This window comes from Sinohyriopsis cumingii, unplaced genomic scaffold, assembly GCF_028554795.1.
Source record: "Sinohyriopsis cumingii isolate HCF-2022 unplaced genomic scaffold, ASM2855479v2 utg000066l, whole genome shotgun sequence".
Classification (NCBI taxonomy): Eukaryota; Metazoa; Mollusca; class Bivalvia; order Unionida; family Unionidae; genus Sinohyriopsis; species Sinohyriopsis cumingii.
The window spans coordinates 1,312,817-1,334,305 of NW_028315866.1; the positions used below are offsets into that span (position 1 = coordinate 1,312,817).

Here is a 21,489-nt window from a genome sequence, read left to right on the forward strand (position 1 = left end):
AATGTTGGTTCAGCAATACCTGTAAACAAGCAATGACTTGCATTTTATTCTACATAATGCAGGCAGAGACTGTTGCATGGAAAGCAAGAAATGATGATGTATATTTCGAAACTTTTGAACAAACTGTCACATTAACTTGAATGCTAAGATATATGTTACAGATTCCAGAAAATGTATGTAATAATTTCCTACACATTTTATCTACAACTCTGAAAATTAATCTCTAGAACAAAGCTCTATATAAGAACTGAAAGAATTTGGGATTTTACTCCAATTTCAAACTAGCTGCATTTTTAAAACTTCAATGGGGTATTTTGTGAGTATTGCAGAACACAAACATCAAGACATTAAACATGTCTTTCACATTCTACAAAACAGCTTAGTAACATGTTGCAAAGAAAGCCGACTAACTTCTTGCATATGTACATTACATGTGAGAGGTTGCTAAAAAGCAAAACATGACACCTAGATTATTAAAAAGCGTTTAAAAAAAACATTACAAAACCGAGTTAGGTGTAAAACTACAATATCTTGATTAACAAACCTGATCTCGAATTTATCTAAGGGGTCATATATTAGTGAGGCTTTAATCTCAATGCCTTCATTTAAAACACAATTTTCATGATTTGGGCCATGTTTAATATCAAGCCAGCATTTGGTGCCTTTGGTTTTGTTGCAAGTTGTGAATTGGATTACATGTACTGTGTTGAGTATAGTCATGACTAGGGCAAGTATCCATTAGAACTCATTCATTCTAGGGATGAGTACTTGGAATAAATTGTTCCTGTTCTGTGCACTAATTATCCAAAACTAATAATGTAGTGTATTTAAAAACTTTATAAAATGTGTACACCTTTAAGACCAGTTCCCTCTTGTCAAAGATATCAAGAAATGAGTATGTTCAGACTTTTTTCAAAATGATATTGCCCAATTATTGATAATACATCCGTTTCTTGGAGATAAAAATCCAGTGAATCTAATTACTCTAGGCTGTATATCACAATATTTGCTGAGGTCTTAAATACTTTGTTTATTATATCATTATCTTACACAGGGCTGTTATTATGATTATTAAAATTGTACAAGACTTTTTCTTTATATAACACAAGACAGAAGTCACATCCATTTCATGTCCAATCTCTCCCCAAATTCATAATGCTAAAATACAATAAGCAAAAATGTAATAGCATTCATGACGACATAATGTATTATTCATCATGACATTTTTAGAAGTGGACTACCTGAATAATTCAAGTGATTATATTCATAAAACAACTAAATATGCAGAGAAAAACAAAAACTACTTTCACACATTGTTTCTCAAAAGGTTAGACATCATTAAAACCTGTAACTACAACAGTGACCAACCTGGGGAAGCTTTTGGTCTCAGCGCTGATGTAACCGAAGTCCACTTTCCTGTTGCAGGATCATAGCAGTCCACACCACGAATGTCCTGATGTCCATTTGATCCACCAACAACGTATATCTTCCCATCTATTTCTGCAATATTGAAACGGCCTCGTGGGCCTCTAAGGTTGGCCAATGGAGTCCACTTGTTAGCTTTAGGATCATACTCCTCCACGGATTTAAGACATTCCCCACGCTCATATCCACCTGTAAAATATTATAAATTACATTCCAGTACAATATAGTGGTGCAGTTCATCACACTTTGACTGCTGTAACTTCTATAGAAAAGTAGTTCCTGAAATGTGTCATCAACTAAATCGATGTGCAATATTAATCCCAATACAGTATATTTTGTATGAAATTTAATGGCACATCAACATATTAAAGACCATATAGTTCAAGCAATGGAAGCAATGTGCCTTGCCCAGAGACAAACCACAGCAGCCAACCAGGCTGATTTGAACAGGATTTGAACCTGTGACCTTCTGAATTGAAAGTCCAGCATTCTAACCTCCAAGCTGCAAAAATCTACACTTTTCCCAATCAAAATATCAAAGCTGAAAACAGACCAACAGTTGGACAAGCATCGACCCATTTTACTTTTTGCCACAGTTTCAAAGTTTGTAGTTCATGTCATAGTACTAGGGATGTGTCAGGGTAAAAAAAAAAAACACTCACTCCATATATCAACAGAAACAGCAGCTTCCAACTCTTTGAACAAAATGGATCAAAATACAAAGTAATGATCTCATTTTTTTTTACATGACATTAATCTCAACGCTTAGATTAAATGTCAGACAATCACATAGGTACTGCTTGATATATGAAACCTGTGATGCATTATCAAGCTGGTGTCAGCAAGGAACAATTCACTATTATTTTCGCCATATGCTTTGCTTGGTACGCAAAGTTTATACATTTCAATACAATTAAGAAAAAAATATTCACCAGGCGGAGGGACCTACAAATACAGTCCAAGCAGGGGAATGAAAATCAGCTAGTTACAAGTGGCTTTCAAGAAATGACAATGCCACATTTCGTCCACATGCTCCTAGTTACCTTCAGGAATATTAGATAACACTTGTTTTTGATAAGCTCAACACACTTAGAATATGGGAGGGGTCTAATCAAGATTTAGAGAAGTCCTGGGAGTCGGGGTATCTGATTTGTTTTTGGTAATCTACAATAATACAACAAGGATAGTAAGCAAGCTAAAATGGATATTCCAAGACCAAGTATGTGGACTATTCCTAATTCCAAAATGATGTGTACTTTTTCAGTTTTTACATAATAGTTACCATTTTAATGAGTGAAAGGAGAACATGTTGAAGACCAAATAAAGAAAACTACTGAACACCAATCTGATATTAATGTCTACGTTTTGTCCAATAACAAAAGCAATCAAATATTACAAAAATGAAGTATATAAGAGACAAATTTACTTTATTATTTGTAAACTCTCTGGTTGATTACATGAAACTGTTTTAAACTCCATGGGCTCTGCTACTTTAGAAAACCATGCAGACCTAAATGTTTCATGTCTTCATGTTTGCAAAATACATCTACTTCCTTGTACATATCGGCTGACCCTCATACAGATGCCTACTTCCTTGTACATATCGGCTGACCCTCATACAGATGCCTATCAGCAATTTCCCCAAAGCCCAATCCACAATTTTTGCCACCTGTCCATATTTGCCCTTACCAGTGCTGACAGCTGTTCAATTTTCAACAGTTTGCCACACTTATGCTGACAGATGGTCTATCATTAACAGTAAGCCATACTGATGCTGACAGCTGGTCTATCATTAACTGTCTGCCATACTGAAGCTGACAGCTGGTCTACCATTAACAGTTTGCCATACCAATGCTAACAGCTGGTCTATTGTCAACAGTTTGCCACACTTATGCTGACAGCTGGTCTATCATTAACAGTAAGCCATACTGATGCTGACAGCTGGTCTATCATTAACTGTCTGCCATACTGAATCTGACAGCTGGTCTATCATTAACAGTCTGCCATACTGAAGCTCACAGCTGGTCTACCATTAACAGTTTGCCATACCAATGCTAACAGGTGGTCTATTGTCAACAGTTTGCCACACTGATGATGACAGCTGGTCTATCATTAACTGTCTGCCGTACTGAAGCTGACTGCTGGTCTATCATTAAAAGCTCTGACTGACACAAAGTATCTCTGTTGCTATTTCTAGAGTCCCTGACTCTCTAATTAGTTTACACCCATCCAGCTTCTATACCAACAGTAGTTTGCATGAAATGGTTGATACAAGATCACAATTCTTCATGCTTACCTTCATCACAGACTCCATTCTGATCATGCCATCTGTTATTAAAGTGATAAATAAATTCAGCTTTATTTTGTCAGCAGTTTATTACTGCATCAAGACTCAGATTTACATAAAATTACCACACCCAAAATCACATAAATTCTTCAAACGAGTCCAGCACATTAATTTTCAAGCATAGAAGAGCTGAAGAGACTAATAAATGAATATAACTAGTAAAAGCACTGCTTCTATAAAAAAGGCTCACTAAAGCACTGTCCTGAGTATGATTTGTACTCACTGCAACAATGTCTCACCTATTAATTGTACTCAGTGAAACAGTCTCACCTATTGTACTGGGCGAAACAGTGTCTCAACTATGAATTGTACAGTGAAACACTCACCTATGATTTGTACTCAGTGAAACACTGGCTCACATATTAATTGTACAGTGAAACACCATCTCAACTATGAATTGTATCCTGAAACAGTCTCACTGTACTTGGACAATAATCCTTCCAAAAGCTTTAACCAAATTTTCATTACAAAATCTTAACAATGCTGCCATGCTATGACCAGCAAGCAGATAACTGTATCTTGCTGGCTGAGAACTGTCTCACCTGCCGACAGCTCTATCTTGCCAGCTGAGAACTGTCTCACTTGATGACAGCTATATATATATGGCTGAGAACAGTCTCACATGATGACAACTGTATCTTGGTCACTGATATGTATTGCTGGTTGATAGTTATGAATGTTGCAGATAACAATGTCAGTCAAAGGACAATTACCAATTTTTACAATAACAACAGACTTTTTCATCCAGAGTTCAGACGGATTGAGAAATATTCAGTATCTCATTTAATCATGTTTTGTGTGCAGGTTAATGCCCTTTTGTTTGCTTTCTTAACTGGTTACATTAATCGTGCTTTTGATTTACTGAATCATCACATGATATCCAATGGCAGCATGCTTTACACGCAAGGCATTTAATTCTTAGCAAAATGGTATTGCCCCCATCAGTGAATGTATTGCATAGTTTCCTTATCTGAATAAAGATGCCTGAAGAATTTTTGCATTTTTTTTTAAACAAGGAAAACAGTTACACATAAGTATGATTTTCTTTCTGTAAATGTTGTGTAACCCTGAAACATGATGCACATATGTATGCTGTTTGCCATGTTGTCTGCTATGAGATATATATATATCATTTTAATGCCAAAAAACTGATTTTCAAAAATTCAAAGTACTTTTTGTTGAACAATTTTCTATTCTCATTATCTGGCACTAAATAGCCTAACAGTGCTCATGTGCCATAAAAATACAATCGATCAATCAATCAATCTGATCTCAATATCAGTTTAGTATGGAAAAAAATACACTGGTCATAATTTATGACTTACAACATGAACTTGTGTTGATTTAAATACTCTGCATCTATCCAAGTGATTTCACTTCCAATTTCCATATCAGTTTCCATGATGTTATTTCATATATTTCCATGACTCTAGTTCCTATATCCATATTACTTCACATTTCAATGGATTATTTCCAATTTCCATGATATTAGTTCCTATTTCCACATTTATATTTCAATGGTTCTGGATCATATTTTCATAATATTAGTTCCATTTCCATTATATTAGTTCATAAGTCAATATTAGTTAATATTCCATATTAGTACATATTTCTATGGTATTAGTTCACATTTCCATATCAGTTCATATTTTCATGATATTAGTTCATATTTCTATTATATTAGTTCACATTCCGATATCAGTTCATATTTCCATTATACTAATTCATATTTCCATTATACTAATTCATATTTCCATTATACTAATTCATATTTCCAAGATACTGCTACATCTGTCCATCAAAACTGAACAGGTTTGTTTATAAACATTAAAATTAAGTATTTTAAACTGAACACAAAAAAGGTAAAAAATTTCAAGGAGCATTTGTCCTCAACTTAAAGTAAATCACATGCATGAAAAGTCCATAAATATTATCCTTTTAGTTTTTATCCTATTGAGATTTCAAATACGTATTTATTTCCTATGAAACTTTTAGAAAATATTAAATTTTTCCATTTTTTGACAACTTTTTTCCTTGAAAAAAGTAGTCTTGCAAAAGAAATTAGAATTCAGGAATCTGCAATTTATTGAACATTTGACATGCCTAGAAGTGCTAGATGTACAGTGTTTCAGTCAGGTCTGATAAAAATGAGTCCAACTGGTGGTCTTCATCTGATAAAATGGGTCAATAGTGTAATCCGAATGGAACAACCATATAATAAAATGATATATCTTTTATTGATAGTATTCTACATGTTGTCTGTATGAAAACCCAAATAAATAACCAACCATTCTTTAACAGCACACAAGTTGAAGTCTATATCTCTAAATCCCCAACATTATAGTCATCGGTCTTTTCAATTGATTTGTTGAGGGTTTACCAGCTTCTTCACTTGAGTTACATCTGCAGTACCTCTTAGCAAAACTTTGCAGAGTTTACACATGATAAATGGCACTTCATATCATATGACGGAAACACATGCTTACAAGAATCGCCATGACCGCAAATTTGTCTTTTAGTTAAAAATGTCAATAAAACAGGAGTGGAAGTTATACCTTAACATGTCACATTGTTTCAATGTGAGTACTGCAGGTTGGCAGCATGCAAATCTTATTCTGAACCTCTCAACCAAGACACAGTACGAGACATACAGAGCATATGATGATCTACAAACAATCATCAGCTTTACCATATATGGAATTTGGAGATTGTTGTTGTTGTAGAGTTTAACGCCATTTTTCAGCACACGATAGGCTATACATGGCGGCCAGTATTAATGGTGGAGGAAGAACCCGGGAAAACCCCGGGATGAACCACCAATCCACAAGAAGCTAATGGCAAGCTTTCTCACATACCCATATAGGCTGAATCCGAGACTTGAACCCACGCAGATGGAGGAGAGATGGCAGTGATCCATAACGGAGAGGGCTTTAGACCACTCGGCCACTCGGGGCCCCGGAATTCGGAGAATTGGGGACAATAGATAGTCCATTCATAGCTATCAGTGTAAGTGACAAGATCACTAGATAGTCCTTAAACACTTGCAACACTTTAAGAAATAATGATCAAATAAGTTTTGTCAAGTACAATCTCTTTTAATTCAGTCTCAGTGTTATCATCATAAATGTGATATGCCCTCTTATTCAAACGTAAAATGTGTCCATCTAATGTTACAACTATGAGAACATAATTAAGTGCGGACTGTTTTAATTTCCGATTTGCATAAGTGTCTGCTGTATTGTTTCAACCAATTAAAAATAAACCTGCTTGGTATTATCATGTTAATTAAATCTTTTGCATCAAATCAAATAAATGAGACCAAATTAAAATAAAGTTAAAAGGCATGCAAATCCTTCCTGCACAAGAGCTAGCAGTCATGGCAGAGTGTCAGGTCAATTTATTTCAATACACCAATTGAACTGCTATAGATACTATTAGGTAACAAAATGCTGCTTCACAGATATGATCACAGATAACAAGGGAAGCAAGTGAAAGGGGCACTTACTGCATGAAAAACGTCTGACATAAATTATGGAGAGGCAAGTTCCAAAATTTGTAGTAAATTTAAAATTCCTGAATTGGTACTCAATGGATTGCTTGAGGATGAGCAGAAATTCACTTTTACTTGCAATAAAATCACATCATTCATATTTTGATTAACAGAACAATTTAAAAATAATTAGTTTTGATGCTGACAGTATTTTCTTTTATGAATGTCCCTAGTTGTTTAAGAAAAAGGAATTTTATTTGTAATGAGATTTTCTTTTATGAATGTCCCTACTTTTTGAAAAAAGGAATTCCGTTTCTGTTATGAATCAAAAATAACATTGAATATATTCACATTCACTGACCAAAAGCAGTGACACAATTTACAATGTTTTCGCAGGTACATATATGGTATATGCCTCATGGAGAAACATTTTTAATGACAATTCAAAAGTTGGTTATCTTGAGAATAAAGGAAATTTATACAAAAAAGTGAAAAAGCATGTCAATAACAATTATTTCTAAAGCAATTATAAAGCAAGTAGTAGACCAATGAACAGTAACCCCTTGGCAATGTCTAGCCAGGAAGGAAATCCATTCTATAATTTTCAAACATCTCTCTGTAATTTGTGCACTTGCTTATTCAGCAGTCTTCATTTTATTACCCCCACAGCACAGGTTTTTAAAGGAAAGGTTTTTTTTTTTTAAAGATTTGTATCAAGTGTTCAAAAAGTTATCAATGGGTTGGGTACATCATAGCACTTGTTTGCCTAAGAATCTGACAAAAGTAAAACTTGTGCATATACACATACGGACAAATGTACAGTCAGACAAAGATAAATTAATAAGTTTAAGATGCATACAAACCCAAACATCTATATCTCACTGTCTGCTGTTCACAAGCCGAACAATAAAAAAAAAGAACTCAATTACTAACCACATGCAAAAAGCTTGCCATCGATGACCTTTAACCCAAAGGCACAGCGTGGATTGCTCAATACAGCAAGTTGGATCAAGGAAACACGCCGGCTTATTGGCATCTCAGATTTGGGTGATGCTGTCTCCTTTGGAAGCTTAGATTGGGGAGACTGGTAGTGCACAGAGAGTGCAGTCAAAGTTCCATTTAACACGGCAATGGCCATGTACATGCGATCTGCAAAATAAGATATATATATATAAAATACATATTTACACTGTGACACGATCATGCTATAAGGATTCTGGGGAATATTGTACTTCCCCTGCAAGCAGCCTGAAGATAACACTAAATGATAGTGCAGGCAAGGTAGGAAATTTAGTATATCAAGGAATAAGCAGGTCCAAGATTGATCACTTCAGCAACATGTGCTTAACAGTGATATGCAAAAGCAATCTGTCAATAGGATGCTTTCTATAAACATTTTTACAATGTGATTGACTGCATATATTATGAAAATTGTTATGTCAAGTTTTTTCTAGTTCTTGCATCTTCTTGCAACTCCATTTCCCCTGGAGATTTTATTTTATTTTATTTTCACCTGAAATATGAATAAGAAACACATTTGGGATAACTTCTGATTGCATCAAACACATCTATTTCCAAGAGATTTTTCTTTTGCTGGATACTTAATTATTCAAAAGACAATTTTGTATCATTGGCTACTTCACCAATGCATGTGCATAATGATGAAAATATGAGACCATTTTTTGTTGGGCAGTGGGGCTGGGGTTGATTGGACCCAAGGTTTTCATGTCCTAGCCTCTTTTTACTTCAAACCTCAAACATTTACTTATTGCAAACCTTCAGTGTGCAGATCGGACTGGTCTGCTTGAGATATAATGTAAAAAGTCTCAATCAAATCTGGACACAGTCTGGTTCTGCAGTAAGTATATTTCAGCCTTAAAAAAAATGGTCTCAAAAATGACACTTTTTCACTATTTTTAACCTAATTAAAAAGTCAATACAATTACATCTTTCTTCTTGTCAATAACAACACCCACTTTGATTGATCATGAATGGTGCTGAGGTTAAAGAGCTCAGAACTAGGGTAATACCTCATGACACATAAATATGGCATATGGGGGTAGGGTGTTTCTGAATCTTCCATACCTGAAAACACCATTTTCATTTTTACTATGAATTTCTATTGCATCATGAATAAATGTATTCAAACGTAGCATAGGAGCATCATGCTGTAGACAGATAGCGTGATGTCCCACCCAGTCACATTATCCTGACACCATGCCGACCAGTCCTAACACAAACCTCTTAACGTTGAGTACTTAGTGAGGCAGCTGTTAGTGCAATGTCTTTGGTATGACGTGGCTGGAGGTTTGCACCTGCGACCTCCCACATCTGAGGCAGACGCTCTAACAACTAGGCCACCAGAGTGGTGAACTCAAATGAAATTTTTTAATATATGGCATCCAAGAGCAGGGCTATGAGGTTTGTTAGAATTATTATCAAATAAGGGCAATATCAATGCAGCTGAAATGCAATGAATTCAATATTTGACATGGCTGTGATGTGTGTAGGTAGCATTAATGCCATAATCCTGTCAGACTGACCAAAAAACAACCAACCTTTTCTGTTACTATCAAAAGTGTACCCTGAAATAGGAAAAACTGGAATAAAATCTACCCGTTATAATACTTAAATATGGTAGTCTTGGGATGCATGGACGTCAAAAGAAAGTTTACAGGTGGTTGCTGCTTGTGCAAAAGTAATAGCCAAATCTTGATTTGTCAACACAATTTTCATGCAAATGAATTGTTCATGAATGGTTACATATTTAGCAGCACTAGACAAATGTGGCTGTCAATTCTTATGGCGAAAAAATGCAAAGCGCTTAACTTGCCTCTACAGTCAAAATGGTAATAATTTATTCAGGAGAAGAGCCATCCTGTTTATTGGAAGGAAAAACCATGCAGCTGTTTATGCTTGAAGTGCAAGATACACATGTCCACCATGATAAAAGGGACAACTTATATTTCAACATACTCTCTCATCCCCAACCCACCACCACCAAATGACCATCTCAACAATAGGCATACATCTCTTACTCAAATGATTCCTGATGATATGATAGTTTGTGATATATGCTGAAATACATAATTAGAATGGATGGTGAGGTTTGCTGGGAAACCTGTTCATAATACTGTTTAAAAAAGTATGATTGGTTGATCCCAATTTTCTGTGTCTGCCATCATTAGTAAATTTAAAGAAAAGGAAAGTGATAGCATTGTTACTGACAAAGCCAGTCAGCTGATCAGGACACTCTTGAACGACATCACACTCACACAGCAAACAAGCCTTAGTTGAGGTAATATTGGACAATCCAGCTCCTCAGTACATTTAACGATAAATTTCAGGAATTTGGTTGGAGTAAATTTTACCAGCACAACAGATTTTTAATATGCATGTTTTATTCAAAGCAAGACAAATTTAAAGTTGGAAGACTTTGACCATAACTGACCATTAACTCTTGTTAGCAATCAGTTTCATGCTGGACTGAATATAAAACCTACACTTACAAAAAAAGTTCCTATTAAGGGAGGTAACAATGAATGAACTGAAACCAAAGTCTGAGTTCAGCTACATACAGTCGAAGCCATCTATAATTAACTCGCACGCTGGAAACTTTTCCAATTTTTAGTAAATTATATGACACAGAAAAATAATTATGAAGTAAAACAACTGTTGTACACAGTAGCTTCTCCAGGAAAGTTGTGTTGATTAAAACAAAGGGTTCACATCAATAACCCTGCATGCCAGGTTTATGGATCATGAGGCTGAACCCTCTTTCTTACTTTGTAAAGTCAACATCATTTATGATAGACTAAAGTTGGAAGTATTGGAGAAAAGTAGGCCGGTGTAGTTCAATTATACCAAATAACAGAATTTCTACTTGCATTTAAAATAATGGGGGGGAAAACCTTACTTTTGAGATCCTATTTTTTAAAGTCAAATATTCCTGATTTCAGAACCAGAGTTTTGTGTCCAATTTAAGACGTTTTGGCCTGAGATCTAAAGCAGACCAGGCTGAACTGCACACATACAGGTAAACCTCTGCAACAAGTAGTAAAAGTTTGAGATTTGGAGTGAAAGGTGTCCAGGACATGATGCATCCAGCTAGACAAAAATCTCTTGGAACCATATTTGTATGGATGCATTCAGAAGTACCTTATTTACTATATATGTTGGGACACGATAAATTAATTTTAAAGGTAATTTTTTTTGTGCGCAATGTATGTTCTGGGACACATTGGTTTTTTTTAGTTGTAAGTTGTGAGACAGTTGTCTTCAAGATATTGGTTGATTGCTTCCCTATATGCGATTTCGTTGGATCCAGTTTTCAGTCGGATAACATATTCAAACCTTTTAGCACAACCAAACACAATCTGTTTCTCAGTATTTTTATCAATTAACAATGCGGCATGGATTATCAGACATAAGCGATATATGCTAAGTATGAAAACCTACGCTACATATGGATTTCGGAGGGATATATTTTATTCTTTAATACTCATGTTGATAAAAAGGAATAAATGATAACAATACAAGGTTAGTTTCTTTCTTTTTATTATCAAATAACCATTTTCTATATCTATTTTATTGCAATGTGCAGTGGGAGGGGGGGAGCACAAATGCAATACAAATTTATTTCTTTTCTTAAGTCTTAGGACATATGACCTAGGTGAAAAAAGTTTCACCATAAGTTCTGGGACAGGAAAAAAAATAATTATTTTATCATGTCCCAATATATACAGTAAATATGGTAATCCCAAAAATGCATTCTGTGATAAACAGATTGATTCAATGTCAAAAATAATAAGGCAGATCTACCTTTTGTTTTGTAGCTTGCCACAATTGACCATTCCTGTTGTTGCACAGGGTTCTCTGGGCTAATATGAAATTTTCTGAAGTTGGTGTTTCCAATTTCACATTGATAATTGTTCCATTCCTTTTGTTTCTGTGCCTCGGTCTAAAAGAAAAATTTAAACTTTTCATTAATGTGCAATTAAACTCCATGCCATAAGAAAACAGCATGGTTTGGTTTATAAAAAAAACAATTACACTGTATTCTGTGCTCCATGTGTATTTTCTTGCAACCAGGTATCACTGTACTGGATTCTCTTGCAACCAGATATCACTGTATTATACTCTCTTGCTGTCAGGTATCACTGAACTATATTCTTTTGCAACCAGATATCACTGTACTATATTCTCATGCATCTAGACATCACCATGCTGGATTCTTATATAACCAGATATCACTGTACTGTATTCTCTTTTGCGACCAGATATCAGTGTACTATATTCTCTTGCAGCCAGACATCATACTGGCTACTTTGTTCTCTTCCAACCATATATCACTATACTATATTCTCTTGCAAACAGACTAGACATCATCATACTGGATTCTGCTCCAACCAGATATTAAAGTACTATATTTTCTTGCAACCATATATCATTGTATTATATTCTTATGCAACCAGGTATTGCCATACAGGATTCTCTTGCAACCAGATATCACTAATATATTCATATGCAACCAGATATCATTTTATTATATTCTCCTGCAACCAGATATCACCATATTGGATTCTATTGCAACAAGATATCACAGTAAACAAGAAATTCACTTGCAGCCAGATCTGTAACATGTTCTAATGCAGCCAGATATTGCTGGACTATACTTAACAGCTAACTCCCAACTTACGTGAACTGTTTTCGTGCAACTTTTGTTCCGAAGAATGATAGCTTAACTCAAAGTCATGTATGTCTAAATTTTCAGTTTCCCTGCCTTTAATTATACCAATCATTTAACCATTTTACAAATCCTAATTGTTTTGTTTTAGACAAATAATTTCATTATTTTTTAGTCCTCACTAAAAACAAATTTTATTAAACAAAGTTTTTAATGCAAAATTCACCAAAGTATAAATCATTACATAGCCAGCCAGATACCACTCATCTTCACTTGCCAAGGTTCCGATAACCTTGATGAATCGTACAGATACAGCAATGCTTTGTCCTAGCGACATCTCTTGGATTTCACGAGTTGCCTCCCTTAGTATGAAATACCAACTTACAGATAATGTAGTGCATTGTATATTGACTGAAAACAGTGGAAGCAATTGACCTAAAAAGGATACTTTCTAAATTCATCATCGAAAGTATGACCATGTACCAGGGTGAAGCCATTACAGGTGTATATGAGGGAAAGACACTTGTGCAAACATGGACTGGCAATGGAAAAATGCTTATTTATCAGTCCATTCAAGTTGTGTGCTCCCCTTGTCTCGATCACATAGGAACAGTATCCAAATTTGTACAACTTAATTTTGCCTGGATGTGGTGGTTGCTGCCTTATCCAATGATATTCAAAAACCCAAAGCACAGAAATGTCTGCTCATTACACCAAGGTGTAGACAGGGTTATCAGAACCTTGGCTAGCGAAGATGGATACCACTGTACTGTGCTATATTCTCCTGCAGCTAGATATCACTACTATAACAACTTGCAGCCAGAACTCATAATTACATTTACTTGCAGCAAGACATTGCTGTGCTATTGTTTATTTTCTTGCAGCCAGGTATCACCATATTGGATTCTCTTGCAACCAGATATCACTGCACTATACTCTTGCAGTGAGATACAACCATACTCAATTTTTCTGCAGCCAAAAATCATTATACTATATTCTCTTGCAATCAGATATCAATGCACTAAATTTTGTTGCAGCCAGATATCACTAAACTGGATTCTTTTGCAACCAGATATCACTGTACTGTATTATCTTGCAGCCAGATATAACCATATTGGATACTTTTGCAGCCATACTACATTATAGTTCACTTGTATTTTTGGAACTCCGCATATTACAGTGGTGGTGGGGAGAGTGGAGATGATTATTTTTTAAAAAATCCACCACCTCTCCACACGTTCTGATGTAGTTGCCATGGCAGCTTGCAGCAAATTGCTCTGCATACCACACTTTCTCAGAGACATGTCGAGGATGACCACCGCAGAGTGGACATGGTCTCTATCAAATGGGCGTGGCTTACTGTATATGACCCCTGCAATCATACTCTTTAGACAGCGAGTGAGAGGAGAGAAAGAGAAAGAGAGGGAGGGAGAGCAAAGCCAATTTATCTACATCATTATCAGATGATCATATACATTTCCTAGTTCTAATATAGACTAAGTAATAGCTATGCCAATTCAAATTTTAGATAATGTTAACATGGTGGCAATGCCATGAAAACTGTACTGATACTACTGTACTTTTTCAGTTTACAAAAGGCTGAATTTACATTTATATACAAATCGTTTGTTTTGTCCTTAAAAAGTAATGACCCAGACACAAGGCTGAATTAACATCTACACAGGCTAAGAACTTCAGTTCAATTCTTTGTACTGTATCAGACTGGTCATTTAACTTATTGTCCTTTGCAACTTGGGTATTTTTTGATTCTTCCATTCATCACAAGATAAAATTGTTTCAAATAATATAACCCTTTGGAAATTGAAATGGTCTCTCCCTAATAAAGAATGAGCATGAGTGGATGTTCAACAGAAATAAAGACAGTGACCAATATAAACATTGTTATAAAATTATCATCAGAAGACCAGGTCAATTTCATTGTGGGAAAGGTGCAGGTCAAATTATGATTTTGTCATTAACAGTGGAAGTTTCTTAATTGTTTCTAATTAATCTGATCTCGGCGTATTGTTGAAATGAAATATGTGGATTAACGTCAAATCTTAAATTTTAACAAATTATGGCATTCTGCATGGTTGTATCCACATGTCCTATTATTTGTTTGTTCTTGTAGGAAAAATGTAAAAACAGAATTTTTATCATGATAGAAACAACTAATCAGTCATATGGAAATGAAGCATCAAAAACCTAACCATAATAATGATCTAAGACATTTAATTACTTCAATGCAGTTTCTGGTTGGTGACTATTGGAGCATTTGGCTATCACTGGTATCACTGTACTATATTCTCCTGCGACCATGTATCACTGTTCTATATTCTCTTCTGACCAGATATCACAATACTATATTCTCTTGTAGATATCATTGTACTATATTTTTATGCAACCAGATATCAATGTACTATATTCTCTTGCAACCAGATATCACTGTACTATATTCTCTTGAAACCAGATATTACTGTACTATATTCTCTTGCAGCCAGATATACTGCTGTACTGCAATGTCAATATTCTATTCTCTTGCAGCTATTTATCACTCCAACACATTCTCCTGTGGCTACCCTTATTTTATTACTTTATCTACAAATACTGATTATATACGGTTCTTACCTTTTTCTTCTGTTTCTTATAATCCTGGGCAACAAGGCTTTCCTTTAGATTTTGGTCATCCATATCTGCACAGTCCCTCAGCTGGTTACTCTGGTTCAAGTACAGAACATTCACCTACAAACAGAAAGTTCTTATAGAACACAAACACCAAGGAAGATGGGTCACACCACCCACCTCAAAACACTACAAGCAAATAATACCCAAGTGTTGGTGTTGTTGGTGTTGTGTGGTTTAACGCCATTTTTCAGCACACGATATGCTATACATGGTGGTCAGTATTATTGATCGAGGAAGATTCCAGGAAAACCCCGGAAAGAACCACCAACCCTCGAGAAGTTACTGGCAAGCTTTCTCACATACCCACATTGGCCGAATCCAAGACTCAAACACACACAGACAGAGTTGAGATGGCAATGATCCGTAACAGAGAGCACTTTAAACACCCAAGTGTACCTTTTCATCAATTTATCTCAAGTGGAATAAAAATTACAGAAATAAAAGGTGAAATGGAGAGATGGACAAACTGGAGGGATAGAAATACAGTAAACCTGTCATGAGAGACCATCCCTTCTGCCAACAAAAAGCTTCTCACTGGCCAACTGAAAATAAGTTATAAATAAATACAGGACGTCATTTTCTTTTAACCAATGATAGGACAGTTTTCCATTCAACGCTTTGTTTTTGCATATTAAGTGGGCACGATCAGGTACATGTCAAGCAGTACCATGGGAAAATGATTTGGCATTCCTTAAAGGTATGATATTAAGTCAAACTTTTGATAGGGATACATAGTCGAATGCCTGAGCTAAACATTGATACCAAATTGATTATGCTACGTGAAATGTGGCTTGAAATAACAGCGTTTATTCTTAAATGGGTCATGCGAGAAAGGAGAGAAGTGTCCTCCCTTGTAGTTATTATATAGTACATGTATGATAGGTCAATTTTAAGCAGCGATATGAGCCCCTGTGGTCACTATGTAATAATTTCGCACCAAAGATCAGCTCAGAGATTTTACATTTTTCTAATCCAATTTTCCTCCAAATATTCCAACCCCATTTTTCACATATGGACATTTAGGATGGAGTTTGGGTTCTGAGCAATTACATATAAAAAAAATTGGAATCTGCCACCACGGTAAGATAGCTTACCAGTGGGCCTAGCAAATTTAAACTATGTTATATCGACTTATATCTGCATGAAATTAATAGGGAAATTATTTCTTTTTACCAAAAATAGCAAGTATTATAAACGGTATGTCTTTAATCCACTGACAGACTAGACGAAACTCAGCACAGATGAAACCTGACCCGGTACTAGACATTTGCGTTAATAGTCACATGACTTCACAAATCTTAAACAATGACATCGGAACTCCATTAGTCATGTGATAACAACAAACTCCTTTTCAATGTTGTACAAAATTTCAATTATATTTAATGAAAGTCTAATACCTTTTGTAAAAACCAGAAAGAACATAATTCTAAACATTTTTATTACGAGAACAACTACAAGAAACTTGGCCAGTCTGATTCATCAAGCAGAGTAGTCTGGTTCCCTGCTTCATATGCTCCCTGTGTGACAGAGAGAGCACATGGAAGGAAATACTGTGCCAAGGCAATAAGAGACAAGTGCCCTGCATATCGAAGGACATTCCAAAAGAAGCCTATCATGGATAATCCAATGTGGAAATCAAACTCTCACCCTTTTGGTCCCAAGTTCAATAGCAACCAGGACACAAACTAATGGTAGAAACTTGTGCACACAAGATTTTATTTAGCCTTAGGACAAATTGAGTAACCAATCTGAGGTCCAAATACCTTACAGCTTTGTTGGAAAAGAATGATGGCGATGGGGGGGGGGGGGATAAGAAAGAGTAATTTTTGGAGTGTGCCACAAAAATGACATTCAACATCGTTCAACATCTATGCTAGTCTGGGCACTCATAACCAGTAAAAATGTTGAGGGACTTGTGGAGGTTTGCTAGAATGTAGTCCTTAGACTAGTGCAACCAAACAGAAAGAAAAGAAAAGGTACATAAAGGAATGGGACATAATGCTGTCTGTATAGCTGCAGCAAGAAACTAAAATTCCAACTGAATAAACAACATTTCCAACTCATCCCAGAAAGTATAGCTAATTAAGTTATATTCCTGATCAAGAAGCTGTTTGAATTTCATACACAAATGTAATAGTCAAGCGTATTAATGACCAGGACTAGATTACACAAAATCTCATTGGCTAATGAGCAATACATATGCCTTCACAATACCACATGCACTGTATGTTGTAACTGAAATGGGGAAATATCTGACCAAACACATCAGCCAGTTGTAAGTGTTTGAAAGTTAACTGTAATACTCGATTTATTTGAAATGCTGTAGAAAAGTGTGAACTTTTTTCATTAAATTACTATATTCATTTTTAACCCAACAGTACCAGGGAAATGTGTTTCAGTAAATACAAGCAGTTAATTACTAGATGGACCAAATCAACAAAACAAGGACTTGAAAATTCATAAGGCAGTTGCTGAGAACCTAATTCCCTGCATGGAGCGCAGCTTGCCAGTAATGGAGCCAGAAGTTCTTAAAGGTGGTGCCATGATCAAGATGAAACTTTTAAAACAATGACATAACCTGTTCATAAACAACTTTCCTACCTAAGTATGTAATCTATTTTTATCAGAGTTACCTGCAAAATGTTGGTAAAGACTTTGAGTGGGGTATTTTACTATCTGTTGCAAACTGTCTCCACAGTGAATATATGAACATTTTCTCTACAATGTCCTAGCATAAATAAAAAATTAATACAAACTGGACAGACCCAGTCCTACAGTTGCATAATGTGCAGGCAGAACTGGATCTATGCAGTTTGTTGCGAGTAATCAGTAAAACAAACAACATAAAGCCTGATTTGCTGGTGCATTATGTGACAGAATGCCAGGTTCTATGTTATTTGCAGTTGGACTCTACTTTTAATTGTGCATGTACAGTAATTTAGCTGACTCATTTTGCATGTACAGTAATTTAGCTGATACACTGTGCATGTACAGTAATTTAGCTGACTCACTGTGCATGTACAGTAATTTTGCTGACTCACTGTGCATGTACAGTAATTTAGCGGACTCATTTTGCCCATTTCAGGTGCTTGCTAACATGGTGATGAGCAAAATGTTCTTAACAATATTTCAAAGATTTTTATTCAAACAATCTAAATATATTATTCTACATATTTTTCAGGAAATACACGACTTTTACATTTCTGAAAATCATTTACAAAAACCCACAACTTTTTGAAAAATTGTTTCCATGACAGTTTTTATATTTGTCCATACAAGGTATACACAATGGTGGACAGCACAAGTTATGATAAGGAAAGGGTTTTTTTTCTTTCAGTTAGTAGCTTTGACCTCTTTTCGACCCACCAAAAGCCCAAGTGCAAACTATGAGCTGTACGAGTTATCAGGAAAAACTACCTGAGAGACAGTCTAAAAGGATCATAGCCTGATTATTTAACCCATCCAACAGGGGATATATCCCAAACCCCAAAACAAAATTGAGCGGCCTCTTAAGTAGGTTTTTCTCTCAAGGTTCTTAAGTCATTTTGGACATGGTCTATTCCTCTCACACTGTTCTTACAACCCTAACAAGTTTATTTTCAAAGACTTCGAACTGTTGTACAGGAGTATTTTGTGTTTTACTGAAATCAAACTTTGTCCATATGGTTACTCTGCATTATCTCATCCACCAAATTTGATCCCATATTATTTTTGGACAATTTATCAAAAGAAAAACTTCTTAATTTGAATTAACTTACATATCATATTCCCTTAGATAAATTCAATGATGGTTTGGACAATTTCAAGATGTTTTTCAACAAAATCAAGGATTATTCCAGAATAAAACCATCTTCTTTTAATTCAAGGAGTTTTCATGACAATCGTTCAAATTCAAGAATATTTCAGAGATGTACGAATCATGTCTCATATACCTGATCAGAAAGTTGACGTAGTTTGGCATCATCTAGTTCCTCTCTGATCCATTTTAGCACAATTTTAAAAATCTCTCGACCCTCACTGCCATCAACATTCTCTTCAGCACCTGCAACACAGATTAAGAAGACAATGAAGTTGATGTTTCTATGAAAGTGACATTTTTTTACTTTCTCACTGAACAACTTTTCCACATCACTAAATAGCTCTTGTATTTTTCAGTGAAAAGACTATAATAAAAACATCATGCCACAAAAAAATAACCTTGATGCAAATGTAAAATTCATCATCTCGTCCCAGAGTTATCTACTGATATGATTTGGATTAGACAGTTATGCATTTTTATTGGAATTAGTTGCTCTAACTGGTTAGTATTATTGATGCTGAACAGTTCCATATCTGATGGGGAAAAAATACTTTGAAAATGAAAATAGATCTAAAAAAAATGTATACATAATAATTAAATCCTTCACGACAGGAAATGTATCATATTTGTCATATTTAAAGTAACTGTTACTTAACTATATGCAATCAGAAATGTGAAAGACCTCTTAAACAGACACATATCACACTTATCTACAATTAAAAATGTTACTTATTTTCTATATATACTCACCTGCTTTTTCTGGAATTTTAATTAGACAAAAGTTCATGTGATTAAAAACAGGTCACAGAAAAGGCTGTTAGAACTGAAACAATTCAAAAACCCGAGTGAAATCAATGATTACAAAGCTCACCTTTACATTCAACACTCTCCAGAAGCCACTATGAATACCATCATGCAATAAACCAAAACTAAAGTGATTTTTGCTCATTTTCCAACCAAAGAATTTATGCCATCATTATCTTTTAAAATGTGAAATTTGATGTTTTAATCTGCATGATTTACAGACTTGCCAACCCTAACAAGACCTTCCCACTAAGCCAGTCAAATGTTTTCCATATGTTGAACCATTTCTCAGTAAGGTGTAAAATGATATCATATACTACTATAGTCAAACTTTGATTATCCTGTCCTAACACTAACCTCTTAATGCAGAGCGCCAAGAGAGGCAGCTGCAAGTACCATTTTTATAAATCTAAAATCCAAATCACACACAAACCTCCAGTACAGTTTGAAACTGCAGCTTCAATCCCTATGGAGCTTAAAGGCTTCTTGCTAGATCTCTCAACTTCACATAAAGAGTTCATTTCTTTTTGTTTCATTCTTACGTCTCTTCTGAGTGGCAATGGCAATCATCTCTCCCGCCATGAGATGTACTCAAATTAACACAAAATGATGTCCAATAAATGTAACTGTTGCCTTTCCTGCTTTTCCTCCCGAAGATTCACAATATCCCTTTATATACCTCTGTGCTAACTGTTTAAACAGAATCTTAATGTTGATAATGACATCACCAGTTGAAAAGAAATACCTATAGTACATTTTCTAACCATAACACAAGATACACCAAACTACACATTTTGTTCAGAGTAAATGGGACGAACTATTTTGATTTGGAGCAGGGGTATATCCAGGCCATCAGGCCAAGACATAGTCATACACTATATGAAAGAAGTTCTTTCCCTCAACAAACACGTATGCAGTTTTGTATTTATTACACACCACACTTTATCACTTTTCTGCTGGAAAATGTCAATGAAATTCGAAGCAAATTGGAATTGATAAAGTTCAACTCAGTGCACAGAAGAATACAAGAATACAGATGTGCACACATCACTGAAAATATATTTTGTGTGTGTGTGTGTATGGAGGGGTGGGGTGTAAAACTAATTTTAATTCTGTAATACTTGCCCAAATATATTGCATTGCCTACCTTTTCTGGGATGCCAAATGCCCAGTCCGAGCTAAATATGAAATATTCCCTCCTCCAATTAGTAAGGAAGGCCCAGAATTAAAATGAACATGCTCCTAGTCTGATT

The 21,489-nt window shown here is 35.2% G+C and overlaps 1 protein-coding gene across 3 annotated transcripts in view; it reads right to left on the minus strand.

The window, feature by feature from the left end:
• LOC149774968 (influenza virus NS1A-binding protein homolog) overlaps positions 1 to 21,489 on the minus strand; it is a 99,050-nt gene that overhangs the window by 12,070 nt on the left and 65,491 nt on the right. For all 3 annotated transcript variants that reach the window (XM_089944599.1, XM_089944597.1, XM_089944598.1), the window contains exons 5-9: positions 19,566 to 19,675; positions 15,577 to 15,690; positions 12,084 to 12,222; positions 8,196 to 8,411; positions 1,369 to 1,614 (exon numbers count right to left, since the gene is read on the minus strand). In XM_089944599.1, the coding sequence (XP_089800725.1) occupies positions 1,369 to 1,614; positions 8,196 to 8,411; positions 12,084 to 12,222; positions 15,577 to 15,690; positions 19,566 to 19,675 (825 nt within the window). The remainder of the gene's footprint in view (positions 1 to 1,368; positions 1,615 to 8,195; positions 8,412 to 12,083; positions 12,223 to 15,576; positions 15,691 to 19,565; positions 19,676 to 21,489) is intronic.